Source organism: Pelodiscus sinensis, chromosome 3 (genome assembly GCF_052426305.1).
Source record: "Pelodiscus sinensis isolate ZL-2025 chromosome 3, ASM5242630v1, whole genome shotgun sequence".
NCBI lineage: Eukaryota > Metazoa > Chordata > Testudines > Trionychidae > Pelodiscus > Pelodiscus sinensis.
In genome coordinates this window covers 157,854,850-157,871,944 of record NC_143054.1, presented here as the reverse complement: position 1 = coordinate 157,871,944, position 17,095 = coordinate 157,854,850, and the positions used below count along the sequence as shown (strand labels likewise).

General features: G+C 40.7%; 1 protein-coding gene across 2 annotated transcripts in view; it reads left to right on the top strand.

Annotated features, from left to right (window-relative positions):
* NVL (nuclear VCP like) overlaps positions 1-17,095 on the top strand; it is an 84,136-nt gene that overhangs the window by 29,227 nt on the left and 37,814 nt on the right. For both annotated transcript variants that reach the window (XM_006133417.5, XM_075925268.2), the window contains exons 14-18: positions 288-506; positions 4,310-4,414; positions 5,536-5,598; positions 7,230-7,349; positions 10,106-10,205. In XM_006133417.5, coding sequence (XP_006133479.3) covers positions 288-506; positions 4,310-4,414; positions 5,536-5,598; positions 7,230-7,349; positions 10,106-10,205 — 607 coding nt within the window. The remainder of the gene's footprint in view (positions 1-287; positions 507-4,309; positions 4,415-5,535; positions 5,599-7,229; positions 7,350-10,105; positions 10,206-17,095) is intronic.

The following is a 17,095-nucleotide window of genomic DNA, read 5'->3' as shown; positions in this document are numbered from 1 at the left end:
ACTTGCGAATGAAGCCCAGGATTTAAATATCCCAGGCTTCATTTGCATGTTCGAATGCTTACATTAGCCACTCTAGTTCAAACTAGAGGGCTAGTGTAGACATACCCCCAGATAAGTTGATCTGTCACCTTTTTCCAGTGTTAAATTCTCACATACTGTGTCTTGAATATTGCCACGTTGGATTCTGGTAGGCTCAGGGTTTCCCCTACAGCCAAAGAAAAATGACTTTGTTCTTAGAGCTTAAAATCTTGTCCGTTCTTTCTTCTTTCTGCTTCCCTCCCCCTCAGTATGAATTGCAGAGGCTGCTGGAATTGCTAAAGGATGAAAATCCCCTGCTGGAAGAGCAGCTGCAGAAGCTCTGCATCGAAATGAATGATTTCATTGTTGCGCTGTCTTCAGTGCAGCCTTCCGCCAAGAGAGAAGGCTTTGTCACAGTCCCTGATGTGACATGGGCCGATGTTGGAGCCCTGGAGGACATTCGGGAGGAGCTCACAATGGCAATATTGGTAGGCATGAATGCTGTTTTAAAGAACTGTTAGGTGGTACAATGCTAAGATATCTAGCCAGAGTCAAACTTACATGGTATTTTCTTTGGGCATATACCCAGGGTTTTATGAGTTCCAAAGCATACTGGTCCTAAATTCTATTGAAGGTCCCAGGATTCTGCTGCATGCTGGTGTAGCAAACTGGGAATTCTTTTGCACTTTCATTTAAAATTATAGCATTCAGACATCTAACAAATATGAAAATAAATCATAATGCAATCAAACAGATCTGTTTTTTCTGAATCTAACTTGTTTTACACTGTCCCACTCTTCGAGTTTTTGGTGTATTTTGAAAGTAATGAATAACTGCACCTGACGTGTCATGGAAGTTTTGGCAGCTGTGTTCGGATAACTGAATAGGTGGTACTTTGGAAGAATGAGGCGCAGTTTGGTGTTGTAGGATAAGCATATTAGCTGGGTGCTGCTTCTATGAAAAGACCAGCAGTGAAATAGTTGTCATCTTAGTGCCTGCCCAACATGCCTAAGGTGGCACGTGACAAGGCTTGATCACCAAATTTGGTTTGTTGGTTGGATCGTTAGCTTCTCCAATTTGGAAGTACTGACGGGAGTGTGACATGAACATTGATACATGCCTCCCAGTGAAATAGCTAGTGGTGTTGATATTTAAGATATCTGTAAATTCAAGAAGATAGTTACATTGATTTATACACTCCTTACGTTTCCATGTTTTGTCTTCATAGCAAGATAGGCTAGGAAAATATTTTACTTTTAAATTGAAAACTTACATTCTAAAGCAGGGGTCGGGAATTCCTGGCACACATGCGTATGTGAGGAGATTCTTTTTACGGGGCACGTGGGGCAGGAGCTCAACCCCACCCTCCCTCCATGCGTTGCGGGGGGAGCAGGGCGGGAGAGGCCTGTGCACACGCGCATCCCTGGGGCTGCTTCCTGCTTTGGGGAGGGGGGGGGGGCTGGGCGGTTGGCCCATGTGAAGCACTGGAGCCCAGGCTGCACCACACTGCTTCCCGCGAGCTGTGTGTGGAGGTGGGGAGCCCCTTCCCCAGAGCCCCGCTGCACCCGGCTGGGCTGAAGCCAACCCTGGGCAGCCCCAGGCTCTGTCTACCTCAGCCCCGGAACCACAGCTTGCAGGCAAAGGGCTAGGCCAGGGAGGGAAGAGACTCTTTTCTAACCCTCCCCTACTTCCCTCCCTCCCCCCGCCTCTCCTTGCCCTTGCACTGCTCCCATGGGGATGCGAGTCTCAGCGCTGCGGCCCTGCCAGTGAGTGCGCTGGGGGGCACAGAGATGTGGGGGAAGGAGGAGAGGTGAAGGAGGGGGCAGGAGTTTCATTGAGGGGCATGGAGCAATGCAGGGAACAGGCTGGGGGGGATCGAAGCAGAGGAAAGATGTGAGGGGGGGGATACAATTTTACTTTGCAGACACTGCAGTTTCCTTTACTCTCCACTTCTTTGCCTCCCTCCCCAACTAGCTATTTGGCTGCATTCTCATTCTCTGTCACCTTTTGGCTGTGTCTACATTGGCACCCTTTTCCGTAAAAGGGATGCTAATGAGACAAGTCGGAATTGCAAATGCCGCGGGGGATTTAAATATCCCCCGCGGCATTTGCATGAACATGGCTGCCGCTTTTTTCCGGCTCGGGGCTTTGCCAGAAAAAAGCGCCAGTCTAGACGGGATCTTTCGGAAAATAAAGCATTTTCCAGAAGATCCCTTATTCCTCTTAAAATCAGGAATAATGGATCTTCCGGAAAAGGCTTTATTTTCCAAAAGATCCCGTCTAGACTGGCGCTTTTCTCCGGCAAAGCCCCGAGCCGGAAAAAAGCGGCAGCCATGTTCATGCAAATGCCGCGAGGGATATTTAAATCCCCCGCAGCATTTGCAATTCCGACTTGTCTCATTAGCATCCCTTTTCCGGAAAAGGGTACCAATGTAGACACAGCCAATGTGTGTTATTCCCCCAACCTCCTTCTCATACTCCCACTCCACACACTCTCCTGCTGACAGACTCCCTTCCAGACTTGCCCTCCTCACCCAGTCCTGAACCCCAGCCAATCCAGATCCTGCATCCTTATCCCACTCACTGGCAGCTCTGTCCCACGCATTGAACTGCTCATTTTTGTTCCCACCCCAGAGCTGAATGGTGACCACAAAATCCACTAACTCTGGAACTCCAGAAAAGTAAATCTGGCCTATGGGAAGCCCTGAGCCTCAGTCCTCCCTCTCCCTTCCCCTTCCCCGTGGGGGGCTGGAGTGCCAGAAGAGTGAGGTGTCTCAGTTGGTGGCCACATCAGTGAGGGTTGGGGGTTTTGGGAGGAGTTTTTGTGCTTCTTTCTTGTGTGGTCCTCAACTGATTTTTCTGTGGGTCAGTGACCCTCGACCCAGAAAAGGTTCCTCACCCTTTCCATAAATAAAAACATTGAAACCTTTTGTGTTGGACATAATATTTTACTTTATTTAAAATGAAATTTGATAAACAAACATGAGAAAGTTAAAACACGTAATCTGTTTAATAATTTAAATTAAACCATTCTACCCAGCTGCAGCACTAGCAAAATGGCTCAGGCGTAATTATGTAATTAATGGTGTTTTCATTAGCAACTGGTAGTCTGTGGAAAGGTTTGCATTGACCCTGGGAGTCCACAGGCCACATGGTGGAGAGAGCCCTTCTCCTCCTCCCGAGAGATGGCATGGCCCATGGCAGAAGGATTAAATCTTAGCACGCCACTTTGGATAGGTTTCTGACCCCTGTTCTAGAGCAGTTTCTCTCAACCTTTTTTTTATAAAGTACCCCTTTTTAAAAAAAATAAGTACCCCTACTACCTAAAGTTTTCAGACACACACATTTTTTCCTATCATTGCAACACATTTGTGTAAACAACTTAATCATAGCCAGGCGAGTAATGAAATTTTTGGGTGTAAAAAGTGCAAAAATAATAATGCGCTGTAAAACATAAAACAAAAATTCAGTTTTCTCCAAATTTCAGTTGTGTTGACGTACTACCCTCCAGACTTCTCTCAAGTTACCCCTAAGGGTACTCGTACCACTTGTTGAGAAACACTTTTCTAGAGCATAGTTCTTTGTCAAGGGATGGATTCTAATGCCAATGCCATGGCAAGAGTACACGGAGTCCTTCTGCACTTATCTGTAATGTATTAATGCATAATTTTTATCCATGCTTCCATATGCCTTGATTGAGGTCCTGACACCAGTTCTGTGAGGCCTTAGTTCTAGTGCTCTGAAAACTTCTGTCATATGTGATGTTTACTGCTGTTGAAATATTAATAACTTTATGAATGAACATATGTAGCTAACTTTCTAAGTTTTAGCTAAATGATCTTAAGTAATGATGGAACATTTATTGGGAAATGTATATCATTCTTATACTTCAAAAATGGTTTTGAACTGTTAAATCTTAGAGCAAAATTCATTTTTTCTGACCGTTTACTAAATTTTATCTTATAACATGTAAAATAATTGCACATGTATTTTTCACTGCAATTTACTCTTCCTTAGCAAGTCTTTACATATATTCACTATGAATACCCAGTTTAAGCAACAGGTTTTTAATAAAACAGTGTTTAAAGTCAATGATTGCACCTAAATCATGCATAAAATAGTCAGTTGTTTCTGCAAGCTGGTCCCTACTCACCTATTTTTCTGCTCCTAAATTATGCCCATATTTTTGTTGTTGAATTTTAGTGCATAGTTACACAGCTTTTGCTTTAGCTCTAACTTGCAGTTAAATGAAAATTCAGAACAGCTACAACTGATTTAGGTTTTGTTATAGGCACCTGTGCGGAATCCAGGGCAATTCAAAGCTCTTGGCCTAACAGCTCCAGCTGGTGTTCTACTTGCAGGACCTCCTGGGTGTGGAAAAACACTGCTGGCAAAGGTAGGAGTGTAAGAATGATCAGTGCTCTTCTGGCAGAAAATAAATGGGTCCAGGTCATGTGATAGGAGTTGAACTCTTGTAATTCCCCCATCAGGAGTTGAAGTACAAGCATTTCTTTAGAAGTTATACAGTTTCTTAGTAAAATAATTACAGTTTCACTTAAATGAAGAAAAAACAAGACAAAAATGAAATAGATTATAAAGAATAAAATAGTAAAGAGAGCAAAGAAAATAGTTTATTTGCAAGGCGCCCATCACTGTGGAGTCTTCCATTATGGGGGATGTGGTCAGACTTGATTGGCTGTGCTCACTTTTCTTTACCACATACTTTCTATTGCAAATACTATGGCATTTCTGCTAGAGCATTACATTTTCTTATGGCCTTCCTCCCTGTCCAACACATAGTATTTTCAGAGCTGCTTTTGGTTGATTGGTTGGTTTTTTTTTTAAATACTGTGTGCTGTTTATGGGATGAAACTTCTGTGTAGCTCCAATCAATCATTGAGAGTTATGCAGCCAGTGTCTTAAAAATAGAACTGGGCATAATTTTTTGATGAAGCTTTCTTTGCCATATCTAGCTAGCTAGCTAGCTATGTGTTGAAACATTTTTTGAATTTGTATGGCATTTCAAAAAGTTTTTCAGCACCACCCTCCACCCCCCTGCCAAAAAAAATCCTGAGAACATTGAAATAACTTTTTTTGAATTTCACGTCAGTTTTGTTTTAAGTTAAAAACCTCAGAAACAGAATGTTTTGTTTGACCCCAAAATGATTTTTTTTGCCTTTTCATTTCTCCAAGATGGTTTTAAAAATCAAAAACTTTTTGATTTATATCAACCCAAAATTAATTGTTGTTTTGCATTATAAAGAAGGGGATAAGAAGAGTTTTGTAAATGTTGACTAAAGTTTGACAGATTATGTCCTTTTCATTGATATTCTTTACAGTTCAGTGGACAGATGAAAAATAATATCCCATCTCAGTGTCAGTATTTTCAATCTTGCCAAAATAATCAAGGAGAGGAAATAAATTGCATTTTACTGTGATGATTCCTCAGGGACTTCAGAAAGTTTACTGAAGACCAGGAGTGGGAGCTGGATATAACTGTCTTTATCTTTTTGATAGGCTGTAGCAAATGAATCTGGATTGAACTTCATCTCTGTGAAAGGTCCTGAACTGTTAAATATGGTAAGTGTTGCTCGTGGCACTTTGAATTGGATTCTTAGCCAAAGCCTCGCACAAGTTAGAATTTTAATAATTACACAGATGCAATCTATCTAGTTTTTTCCATCCATGTGCAGAATATATTTTATGTGCACTGATGCATGTGCAGATCTGCACCACCAAAATAAACACATGTTGCGAGCTCTGATTGCTCTGCTAATCATTTGGACGGCATCTGAATCTCTTTTGGGTGGCCACCCAAGCACACAGTTTACAGGGGACAGTGTACAGAAGATTGTTTGCACAACAAAAATTTCATTGTATAACCTCTTCCCGGTTCTTATAGCCTTTGTGGCAAGGCTCTTTAGAAAGAGGAATTTTAGGTGGCTTAGATCTGTCTCAGCTCAAATGATCTTTCATGGAAAAGAAAATGAGGCAAGGGTTTCCTGGTGAAGTAGACAGTTATTTGCATCATAGCCTGTTTGTAAGTAGGGCCAAACTCAAAATTTTTATTCATAATGAGAGCTGTAGTTCCTCAGCATATCTACAAATTGTTCCATATACCAAAGCAAGCTAACTACTAAGGTAACTTCAGGCAACCATGTTTGAAAATTTTATCAAAACTCATTCCCAATTTACTTTTAATAGAGGATTAAACATCAGAAAAATATGTTAATGTTCATAATATGTAGCTTAAATGTCATTGCTTTTTCTGATAAATGATTAGTACTAGTTTGAAGCTTCAGAGTCTCAAATTTCTGAGCACTCAGGTTAGATGTACTTGACAATAATTAAATTTTAATATGTGACACAGTTGATTCAAAGGAAGAGCGTTAAGCTGAGCATAATGACTTCAAGTCTTAGTTTTTCAAATCAGTTGGTGGAGAAGTGTAGTACTTAACTACTTATCAGTAGGGGTGAAGTATACATCAGAAACAGTGGATTTGATTGATTCTATTGTGCTTCCTCAAGTCTGCTGAAAGTGATGCTGTTAGGCAGGGAAAGAGAAATCCACTATAGTAGGAATCCCTGTCTCCTTAAGTACAAAGAGGAACTGTTCTAACTCTTGCACTCTGAGAGGTTTAAAGATAAATGAATTCAAAGAGTAACAATGGTAAATGAACATGTTTGGAAAAATTGCTATTCAGAACTTGAACAATTATTTTTGCAAGTAATTACTATTTTTGTGTCAACCTCTCACATCTACTTCTTTCTATATTCTTGTAATTGCAATATGAACTTCAGATGATGCAATCTGTGGATGACTTTAATAACTAATATGATGTGGCCAGCTAAAGAGCCACAAAGGTTCTAGTGAAGAATGTAACTATTAATTCTTAGTCAAAATGCCTCAGTTATCCATTTAAAAAAAAAGTGGGGGCTTCTTGCCTGTTTGGCACTGAAACTGTGTTGCATGTAACACTTTTGGTAAGATGAGTATGTATAACTGTGAGACAACACAAACATAATCAGTTCAGATGTAAATCTGTCCCCAATTAAAAACAAGTGATGAGGCAGACTTAAATTCAGTGAACTTGCAAAAGTGTGACTCCTTCTGTCTCTTAAATTATGGGCTAAATTGGAGTTTAAGGCAAAAAGGCAAAATGTAGACGCCTCTCATAGTTTCATTAAGTGCTATGTTTTGCTTATTTCAGTATGTTGGTGAAAGTGAGCGTGCTGTCCGTCAGGTATTCCAGCGGGCCAGAAATTCAGCCCCTTGCGTTATATTTTTTGATGAAGTTGATGCTTTGTGCCCTCGGAGATCGGACCGGGAGGTGAGTTTGAAAATATCTGTACAAGTAACTTTTCTCTTTTGTGGGTTTAAGAGTGGGGAGTATGTTGTGTAAACTTTGAAATACTGCTCACTGGTCCCTCCTCACAGACCACTCAGTAGAGAAGCCATGTAAATTTTCTGTCTCTGGGTAACAGTAATTCTCTTACAGGGTTACTACAAATTTAAGCCAAAGATACAAATGCAATCACTAAATGTGTAATTGGGTATGATACCTACCTGCTGATATTTGTACTCATAGCTATATGCAAATGGCTCCCAGATGATGGAAAATTTTTCCAATTGAAATGTTAGTTCAGGTGTCTCAATATCTCTTGTCGCTGGAAAGCCATAATGGAAAATAGGGTGCATTTTAGTGTAGTAGCTAACTTAGGAGCAAATCCTGAACCCTGATGGCAATAATAATGGAAACAAAAGCTCCTTAGTGTCACATAGGCTGAGTCTAGCTGATGGAACCAATCAAGGAAATGTTTTATGTAAGGAGCAGAGTGGGGTATATGGCCTTCCTAGATCCTTTTCTAATGAGACACCCATCTGCCTTGATTGACTTGTGGAAGAGAATCTTGAGCATCGTCTACATGTGGAATTGGGTCTTGTTTAAATAACTGGTGTAGCTGTAGTAGCACAAATCCCCAGCGGTTCCCAACCTTTTCCAGAGGGGGACCCATTTTGACAATTCAGGAAGACATGGTGACCCAGGGGAATTCAAAAAATGTGTGAATGTCTCCTTAAGAGCCAACTGGCGACCCTTTTGAAATGTAACGGCGACCCATATATGGGTCCTGGCACATAGGTTAGGAAACCCTGGTATATATGGAAAGCTGCAATTTGCACAGGTGGAGCTGACTCCTTCATGAAACCAGAGTTCCACCACTGCAAATTGCAGCTTTCCTTCTATATATGTTAGGGATTTGGGCTATAGTAACTATACCAGTGTCTGAAATTAGGCTAATTTTAAGTGTAGAGCATGCCTTTTATTTGGATGAGCACAGGTGGATGTGGATGTTCAGCCCCTTTTGAAGTTTTCTACAGTTGCCATCTGTGTAGTCATGGAGTCACTGCACATTGTCAATTGTGGATTGGGAGTGCAACTCCTTGCTGTGGTTAGGAAGGCTGCTCTTATCTCTCCACCAGAAAGTGAAAAAATTTATATTGTTGCAAAGCATAGCCAAGCTGATGAGTTCCCACCAGACCCCTGATGTGAACTCCGCAGGACAAAGTTTTGAGGCCCGAATAAATGTAAACACTGTGGGCCGGTTTCACTATTTTGTTATTTTAGTTTGTACATTGGTGTAGCTTCAGTTAAATCATATCAGCATAAAATTGGACTAATGTAGTAGTGAATCAGATCCTAGTTCTGTATAGTTCCTCAACATTATTTTGAGGACTCCCTGTCCTGTAGTGATCAAGCAAAAGGAAATTAGTTCTCTTTTGCCTTTGTTCCAGGATCAGAGCAACAATTCTCGTGGTTCATAGTTGGGATTCCTATGATTTTAAACGTTTGTTTGCTTGTTACAATAACGTGTGTATTTCTGCCATTTGATTTGGGCAATAAAATGGCAAACTAATTTTAATGCTGATAAATGCAAAGTAATGCACATTGGAAAAAATAATCCCAAATATAGATACAAAATGATGGGGACTAATTTAGCAATAACCACTCGAGAGATCAGAGTTATTGTGGATAGTTCTCTGAAAACATCCACTCAGTGTGCAGCAGCAGTCAAAAAAAGCAAACACTGTTAGGAATCATTTAAAAAGGGAGAGAGAATAAGACCGAGAATATCTTATTGCCTTTGTATAAATCCTCTGTATAAATACCCACATCTTAAATGCTGCCTACAGATGTGATCACCTCATCGCAAAAAATATATATATTGACAGTGGAAAAGGTTCAGAAAAAAGCAACAGAAATGATCGGGGATTTGGAATAGTTGCCTTATGAAGAGAGATTAAAAGGACTTGGACTTTTCAGCTTAGAAAAGAGGAGACTAAAGGGGGATATGATAGAAGACTGTAAAATCATGAAGTAAATATAGAGGAAGTAAATGAAGAAAAGTCATTTACTTGTTCCCATCAGAACTAGGGGTCACCAAATAAAATTAATTGGTGGCAGATTTAAAACAAACAAAGGGAAATTTTTCTTCACACTGTGCACAGTCAACCTCTGGGGGGGGATAGCTCAGTGGTTTGAGCATTGGTCTGCTGAACCCAGGGTTGAGAGTTCAATCCTTGAGGAGGCTGTTTAGGGATTTGGGGCAAAATTTTGTCAGGGATGGTACTTGGTCCTGCTGTGAAGGCAGGGGACTGGACTTGATGACCTTTCAAGGTCCCTTCCAGTTCTAGGAGATAGGCAATCTCCATTAATGTATAAATTTTATAAAAAACTCTTTGCCAGAGAAGGTTGTGAAGACCAGGACTTAAACAGTGTTCAAGAAAGAACTAGATACATTCATGGAGGTTAGGTCCATCAATACTTATTAGCCAAAATGGGTAGGAATGGTATCCCTAGCCTTTGTGAGAGATTAAAAGGACTTTGGACATCTAGGGGCTGGAAATGGATGACAAGAGAATGATCACTTGATGATTACCTGTTTCTGTTCACTTCCTCTGGGGCATCTGGCATTGGCCACTGTTGGAAGACAGGCTATTGGGATAGATGATCATTTTTCTATATTTAAATAATTCACATTCGTGCTTGCTTTCTCAATTTTGCTGGAACCACATTATTGTTTTCAGGCTGGTGCCAGTGTCCGTGTGGTAAACCAGTTGCTAACAGAGATGGATGGTCTAGAACATCGTCGGCAGGTTTTCATTATGGCTGCTACCAACAGGCCAGGTGAGAGACAAAAAAATACAAAAGTTTGCTTTTTTCCACAAAGAGATTCAGGTTTAAAATTAATATATTTTAAAAACAATTATTGGTACTTTTGGGTATGTCTACACTACCACCCTAGTTCGAACTAGGGTGGTAATGTAGTCAACCGGAGTTGCAAATGAAGCCCGGGATTTGAATTTCCCGGGCTTCATTTGCATGTTGCCGTGTGCCACCATTTTTAAATGTCCGCTAGTTCGGACTCCGTGCCCCGCGGCTACACGCGGCACGAACTAGGTAGTTCGGACTAGGCTTCCTATTCCGAACTACCTGTACTCCGGACATTTAAAAATGGTGGCGCCCGGCAACATGCAAATGAAGCCCGTGAAATTCAAATCCCGGGCTTCATTTGCAACTCCGGTTGACTACATTACCACCCTAGTTCGAACTAGGGTGGTAGTGTAGACATACCCCTAGTTACTAACACCACCTTAGCTCATTACAATTGAAAGAACCCTCTAACGCTTTGCCATTTATGTTTACTACTTATGTTTTTGTCTGATTGAACAATGAAGAGTCGTTTTCTGGTTCTCATTCACTAACACAATGTCGGTGTTTGGGGTGCAAACGCTGCAGGAAATGTTTAAACTCAAACATTGTTTCATAGAGAAGTAAAAAATAATTTCTACATTAAGATTGTTTTAAAACCCTAATTTATATAATCTAATTTAAGGCTTAACTGATTGTGACATTGAAAGCAGATTTATTGTCTTGCTCATATTTTTTGTTTGCATTGCTTAATATTCAGAAGAGTTCAGGTGATTTTCAGCTAATCTTTTTGTGTAGATAAAAGCACTGTGGGGGTACGTCTACACTGGCCCCTTTTCCGAAAGGGGCATGCTAATTTTACAGGTCGTAATAGGGAAATCCGCGGGGGATTTAAATATCCCCCGCGGCATTTAAATAAAAATGTCCGCCGCTTTTTTCCGGCTTTTAGAAAAGCCGGAAAAGAGCATCTACACTGGCCCCGATCCTCCGGAAAAAAGCCCTTTTCCGGAGGATCTCTTATTCCTACTTTGAAGCTGCAGCGGTCTGGGGGAGGCGTGAGCTGGGACTGTTCCCCCAGGAGCTAACCCCTTACTACATTTGAAGTGCAGAGCTGCAGTGGAAGTGCACCCCCCCCCCCCGAATAATCAAGTAGTTGATGGAAATTTCATCGACTACTAAATTAGTTAATTAACTGATACTTAGCATCCCTAATGTCTCCATGGCAAGCAGAAACCTATCAAGGTTTGATAACACGTCTACGAACTCTGGACTACAGACTTGTACTCCCTTTGTACTCCCATCTATAGCTGTATAGATGTTTGGGCTGAAGCTTCTGATTCTAAAGCCTAGCACTCTAGGCTCCAGCCCAAGCCCAAACATCAGCATGACTATTTTTAGCACAACAGTGCAAGCCCAAGTCTGTAGACCTGAGCTCTGAGACTTGCTGCCATAGATTTCTCCAACTGGGTGATGTTCATATATGAGAGTGACAGCGTCTCTGTTTAAGACATAAAACTATCCTTTTCTTTTAACATGACACTTCTTAAAATTCACTCATTCAATTATTTGTATAACAGAATTGCCCATGGACCAAACTGAGGCCAGGGCCCATTCTTCAATCTAGGCATTGTACAAACAGAGTAAGAAACATTAATTTTCCTGAATAATTTTATTGACAAGGCAAAGAGTGGATACAGAAAGAGAACTTAACATGAACAATGTGAAGGTCTACAAATGCTGTGTCAGTCTGCAAGTTTTTGGTGTTTATGGGAGGTTTTTAATTTGGGTGAGGTTTTGTTAAAAAGGATTCAAATAGAGACAAAGGAAGGGAGAGCAGACATTGAAGTGAGGGGATAAGGTAGTGAGGAGAAGGCAACCATGTAAGGCATATTGAAGTGAGGCTGAAGTAAAGAGACTGGGAGGATGGGAAATAGAGTGTAAACTTGTCAACACAGGGAAAATAATGTCCAGAATAAAACCTGAAGCAAGTAGTCTGGTCTTATCAGTGCCCAAGGATCCCTTCTGCAACTGTTTGTCTCTGGTCCTCCCAGCTGAGTTTCCAGTAGCTCCTTTTCTGAAGGGTGGAGCACCATGGGCACTGGTGTATGACCAAAGTGAGGCTCTCCCATGTATGATTTTGGGCCTGACAGTGCTTGAAGGAGGGGTAATTCCAGGGGGGGGTCTGAGCTACTGCTGCCCCTTTTGTATTTCTTAAAGCTACATGTCACTGCTCCAGTTGCATTTGTAGTCCCTGCTTGGCACTGTTTTATCATGCTGTTCAAAACTTGTGAGCAAAGGCTTCTTATGAGACAATGTGGGCATTTCATCACCTCATCACACCTTATATTTTTTAATCTAATTTCCTGTAACTGTCAAAGTACCCTTAAAATTTTCTTATTTGGTGTCTGGTACATTGTCAAATGTACCAGATTTAAAAGAACAGGCATCTGCTCATTCGCCTAGAATGTTAACCCTGACAAGCAGAGAACTTCTTACTTGATACAGGTTCAGTTCAGTATCACATACCTTTAAGTAATATTGGAATCTGTTGTTGGAAATGTGCAATCTGGATCCAAATGGGCTTTCTCACTCACTATGAACAGAATGCGTCCAAATGTGAATTGTGAGGTGGAGGTGTTTTGGCAGTGTAAGTACTGCTGTTCTGAAAAACACAAGTTTATGTTCAAGAATACAAATACTTCTACTGCTTTAATGGCTTATTCCAGGTCATATTCATGTTCCCCATAGGCTTTGTCTAACTGCAGTGATTTATTAGCTGTTACTTGCTAGGAGCACATCTATGGGCTCCAAGGCAGGGTCTGTAGTTGGAATCTGCTCCTGGAAACAAGTACTTCCTGAAAATACTTAATGTACTCCAAACAAAGGCTATTAGAAAAGTACACTCTGTGACTCAAGTACACTGTTTGCAATAACAAAAGGGAACTTACATCTTGGTGGCATACAGTAACTTTTTCCCTTAGTGCCAAATATCCAGGAGACTATTTAATTTACATAGAAGTTATTGTTTCATTGTGCCCATTGATGACAATGCGAGATCTTGAGTGCTTGATCAGGATTTTAATTCCCTTACGATGCATACTGAGAGCACTGAATAAAGAATGTTGCAGGATATAATTGCACAGTGTGAAATACTCAGTTTATGTAGTCAAGTATCAGAGGGGTAGCCATGTTAGTCTGACTCTGCAAAAGCGGCAAGGAGTCCTGTGGCTCTTATAGACTAACCGAAGTGTTGGAGCATAAGCTTTCATAGGCAAAGATCCACTTCGTCAGATGCATGTCATGCATATGACGAAGTGAGTCTTTGCCCACGAAAGCTTATGCTCCAACACTTCAGTTTATGTATAATCACTTAAAGATAATGACCAACTAATAATTTGGGTGCAGAAAGAAACACATTTATGAAGATGTTAGATTTAGATGTTACAGCTGGGGGGAAAAGAGGATTAATAGACTGATATTTTGGCAGAATTTACAAATCTATTCTTGTATGTACAGTACCTTGAAATGAGTTTTTGTGCCCAAAGCAAATGTTTAATAATGAGTTTTTGGAAAAAATGAGACTCTAGCTCATCAGGCTTCACAGAGAAATGTATTACATGGCATAAGGACCCATTATTCAAAATGTATTTGGTGAAAAGATCTGGAATTTATGTGAGAAATGAACCAAAGAAAATGAGCTATTATAGTTATTTAGAATGTGATCCTTAAACTGATGCAGCTCAAAATGTTTCATAGATTATTCTGGCTCTCCTGGAATTCAGAGAATGTGTTGGAATTGCTCAGAGAAAATAGACAACTATAATTACAAAATTTGCAGTTGTTCAAGAATCTTGAAATGCACACTTGACTGCTTGCTTCAGCACTGCACATACCAGGAGTTCTTGTATTGATGTTAAGTGTGGCACATGCTGGGTAGGATTCTCAATGTGCTGCACACTACCATCTAGCACAGTCCCTTTTGGAACATTTTTTCAGTGCTTTGTTGCATATAGCACACGGTCCAGGAACTTGTGGAAGATTAGGGTCAAGTTCCCACCATGCCACTTCATACATCCCATCATCCTTTTCACAGCCCCTAATTTTTTTAAAACTCTCCCATAGTTCACTTGTCAATGTCCACCATCTCTGACACAAGCCTACAGAGCTCAGCACAATTTTCTTGCCTGGTGCTAATACACGACACACAGTTCTCTAGTATTTGTGAAACTTGAGGGTGAATTGCTGCAAAATCGGGATTGTAATGAGGAGGATACAGAACAATAACTGGATGTTGAGAGAGACTGCACAAAAATGCCAGATAGCTGCTGACATTCCCGAAATCACTCCATGTGGCAGAGTGATATTTCTGGGCCCAAGAAATGAGTGCTGACTGTTGGGATCACGCCATCATGCAGGTTTGGAAAAGCAAGCAATGGCTGCAGAACTTTTGGATACAAAAGACCATATTCCTGGGGCTGTGTGCCAAGCTCACCTCAACCTTCCAGTGCAAGGACACTAAAATGAAGAGTGCTAGAAGTGAAGCGGCAATTATGCTCTTGAAATTTACAACACCAGACTGCTGTCAGTCAGTGGGCAATCCTATTGGAATTGGAAAATCCACAATGGAGCCATTGTGACCCAAGTGTGTAAGGACATAAAATGTCTTCTCCTACACAGGACTGTGATTCCCAGAAGTGTATTAGTTGTGGTTTTTGGAGGTACCCATGGTTGTAAGACACTTGGCTACCAGCCACCCTTAGCATGAGGAGACCTTATACATGTTGTGGTTCAGTCCTCTGACTCCACAAGCAACGCGAACACTGTCCTCTCAGCCTTGCTATTCCTCTGCATGTTAGCAATTGGGCACTCCAATCTCTGGCTACGTCTAGACTGCAAGCCTCTTTCGAAAGAGGCCTTTTTGAAAGATACAAAAAGCCTCTTTTGAAAAAGAGCATCTAGACTACAACCAGTACTTTTGAGAAAGCAAGATGCTTTTTCGAAAGAGAGCATGCAGGCAATCTGGATGCTCTTTTTCTAAAAAGGACAGTTTGCATTACATAGTGCCTTTTTTCGAAAGAGCACTTTCAAAAAAAGGCGTTCTTCCTCATAAAATTAGGTTTTCCATGGTTGGAAAAACTGCCACGTTCTTTCGATTTACTTTTGAAAGAACGCAGCAGCAGTCTAGATGCAGAGGAAGTTTTTTAGAAAAAAGGCCACTTTTTTTTAAAAAAAAAACCCTGTAGTCTAGACACACCCTCTGAGCGTGTCTAGCCTTTGTTCCACTAGATACTTAAGATTTGAAAAGTAGCAAGTCAAAATTTAGGAACAAATGGTAACATGTAAAATAAAATAACACTGCTAAGGCCTCGACTTAGTTACCAAGATACTTTCATGTCTCTTGAAGCTTAGCTCGCAAAATTTTTCCATCATTTTCCAGACAAAACACTCAGTACACAAGGATCAGAGAGGGAAATAATTGTCTGCTACACACTGCTTGAATGGAACCTACTTAATATATCTCTTGGTTATCTACCCTAAGCCCAAGGCTTTTAGAACATAATGTGTATTATAAATACATAACCCCTTAAATTTTATGCATATGTACATTATGAAATGATTATGATGACTAGTGGGCCATGGGCTTTTGGTAGAGACCTTACATGCCACCTTTTGATAAACTGTTGTACGTATACTTGACACAGGGGATTCTGTAAAACTCTGCATCTCCTGTGCCCTCTTCCATTTGATTACATGATGTCAGCTTAACTTTGTAGTGATTCCAGGCCTTTGTTTAGAATAACATCAAGAATCATTGCTGTAAGGTCTGAATTTTTCCAAAATCTTGGAGAAGGCAAAGAAAGGTACTGCTGGAGACTATCAGAAATGGAATTGTTCAGGTTTTCAGGATCATTTAAGTGCCAATGACTAAAAAAAAGGATAAGAGGAAGCCTAGATGAGTAGTTAAAGCAAGTGGCTGGGTATTAGAACTGCATGTTTTACTGGACTTTGTCACTAACGTATATCCTTGGACATGTCACTTAATTGCTCCTTTCTTAGCTTCCTGTTCGTAAAATGGGAATCATACTTATACAAGGGAATTGTGAGGCTTAATTTAATATTTGTAAAGCACTTTGAGATGTTCAGATAAAAGTGCATAGTTATAGTCTTTGATACTGTTTCACTAAAAGCAATTCTTAGCTGTTGGACTGACTTCTTATCATCTGTTCTTAATGTGGCATAACTTTCCCCATAACTAAGGCTACCGTTTAGTCACAAATATTTTTGGTAAAACTCATCTACAGGTCACACCGGCAGTAAACAAAAATTCATGGCCCGTGACATGTCTGTGATTTATTCTATACACCCTGACTAAATTGGGGAAGGGGGCCTTGTCAGCTGACGGTCAGGGCTCCCTATATCTGTCCCTTAAGACCGGCTGAAGTTCTTTTAAATTGTGCCTGGTTCTGTTACAGCAACTGAAGGAGTCAGGTTAAAACTTAAACAGTTACAGGTTTATTTGAAGAAGCTTATAAATCATATGGTTGCAATGGCTATTGTTCTATTTCTTAACTACTAGCAAAATATAGATCTTAAAAATGGTTACAAGGAAGATAAAGATAGAAAAATAGAAATAATGGTACCAAGTAACAGCTTACTCTATGTGTACACTTAAGACAGAGGACCACATCCAGGTACAATTTTTACCCCCTTCTGTGCCTCTCGACTCCAGCATGTCAGGCCAGGGCCGGTCCCTCAATTCCTAAGAAAGACGAAAATACGAGGTGGGCGTCCCCATAGAACCTCGGGAGGTCAAACACCTAACCCGACCAGCAGGTAGAGGGTAGAATGACACTCAAAGTGAGTGT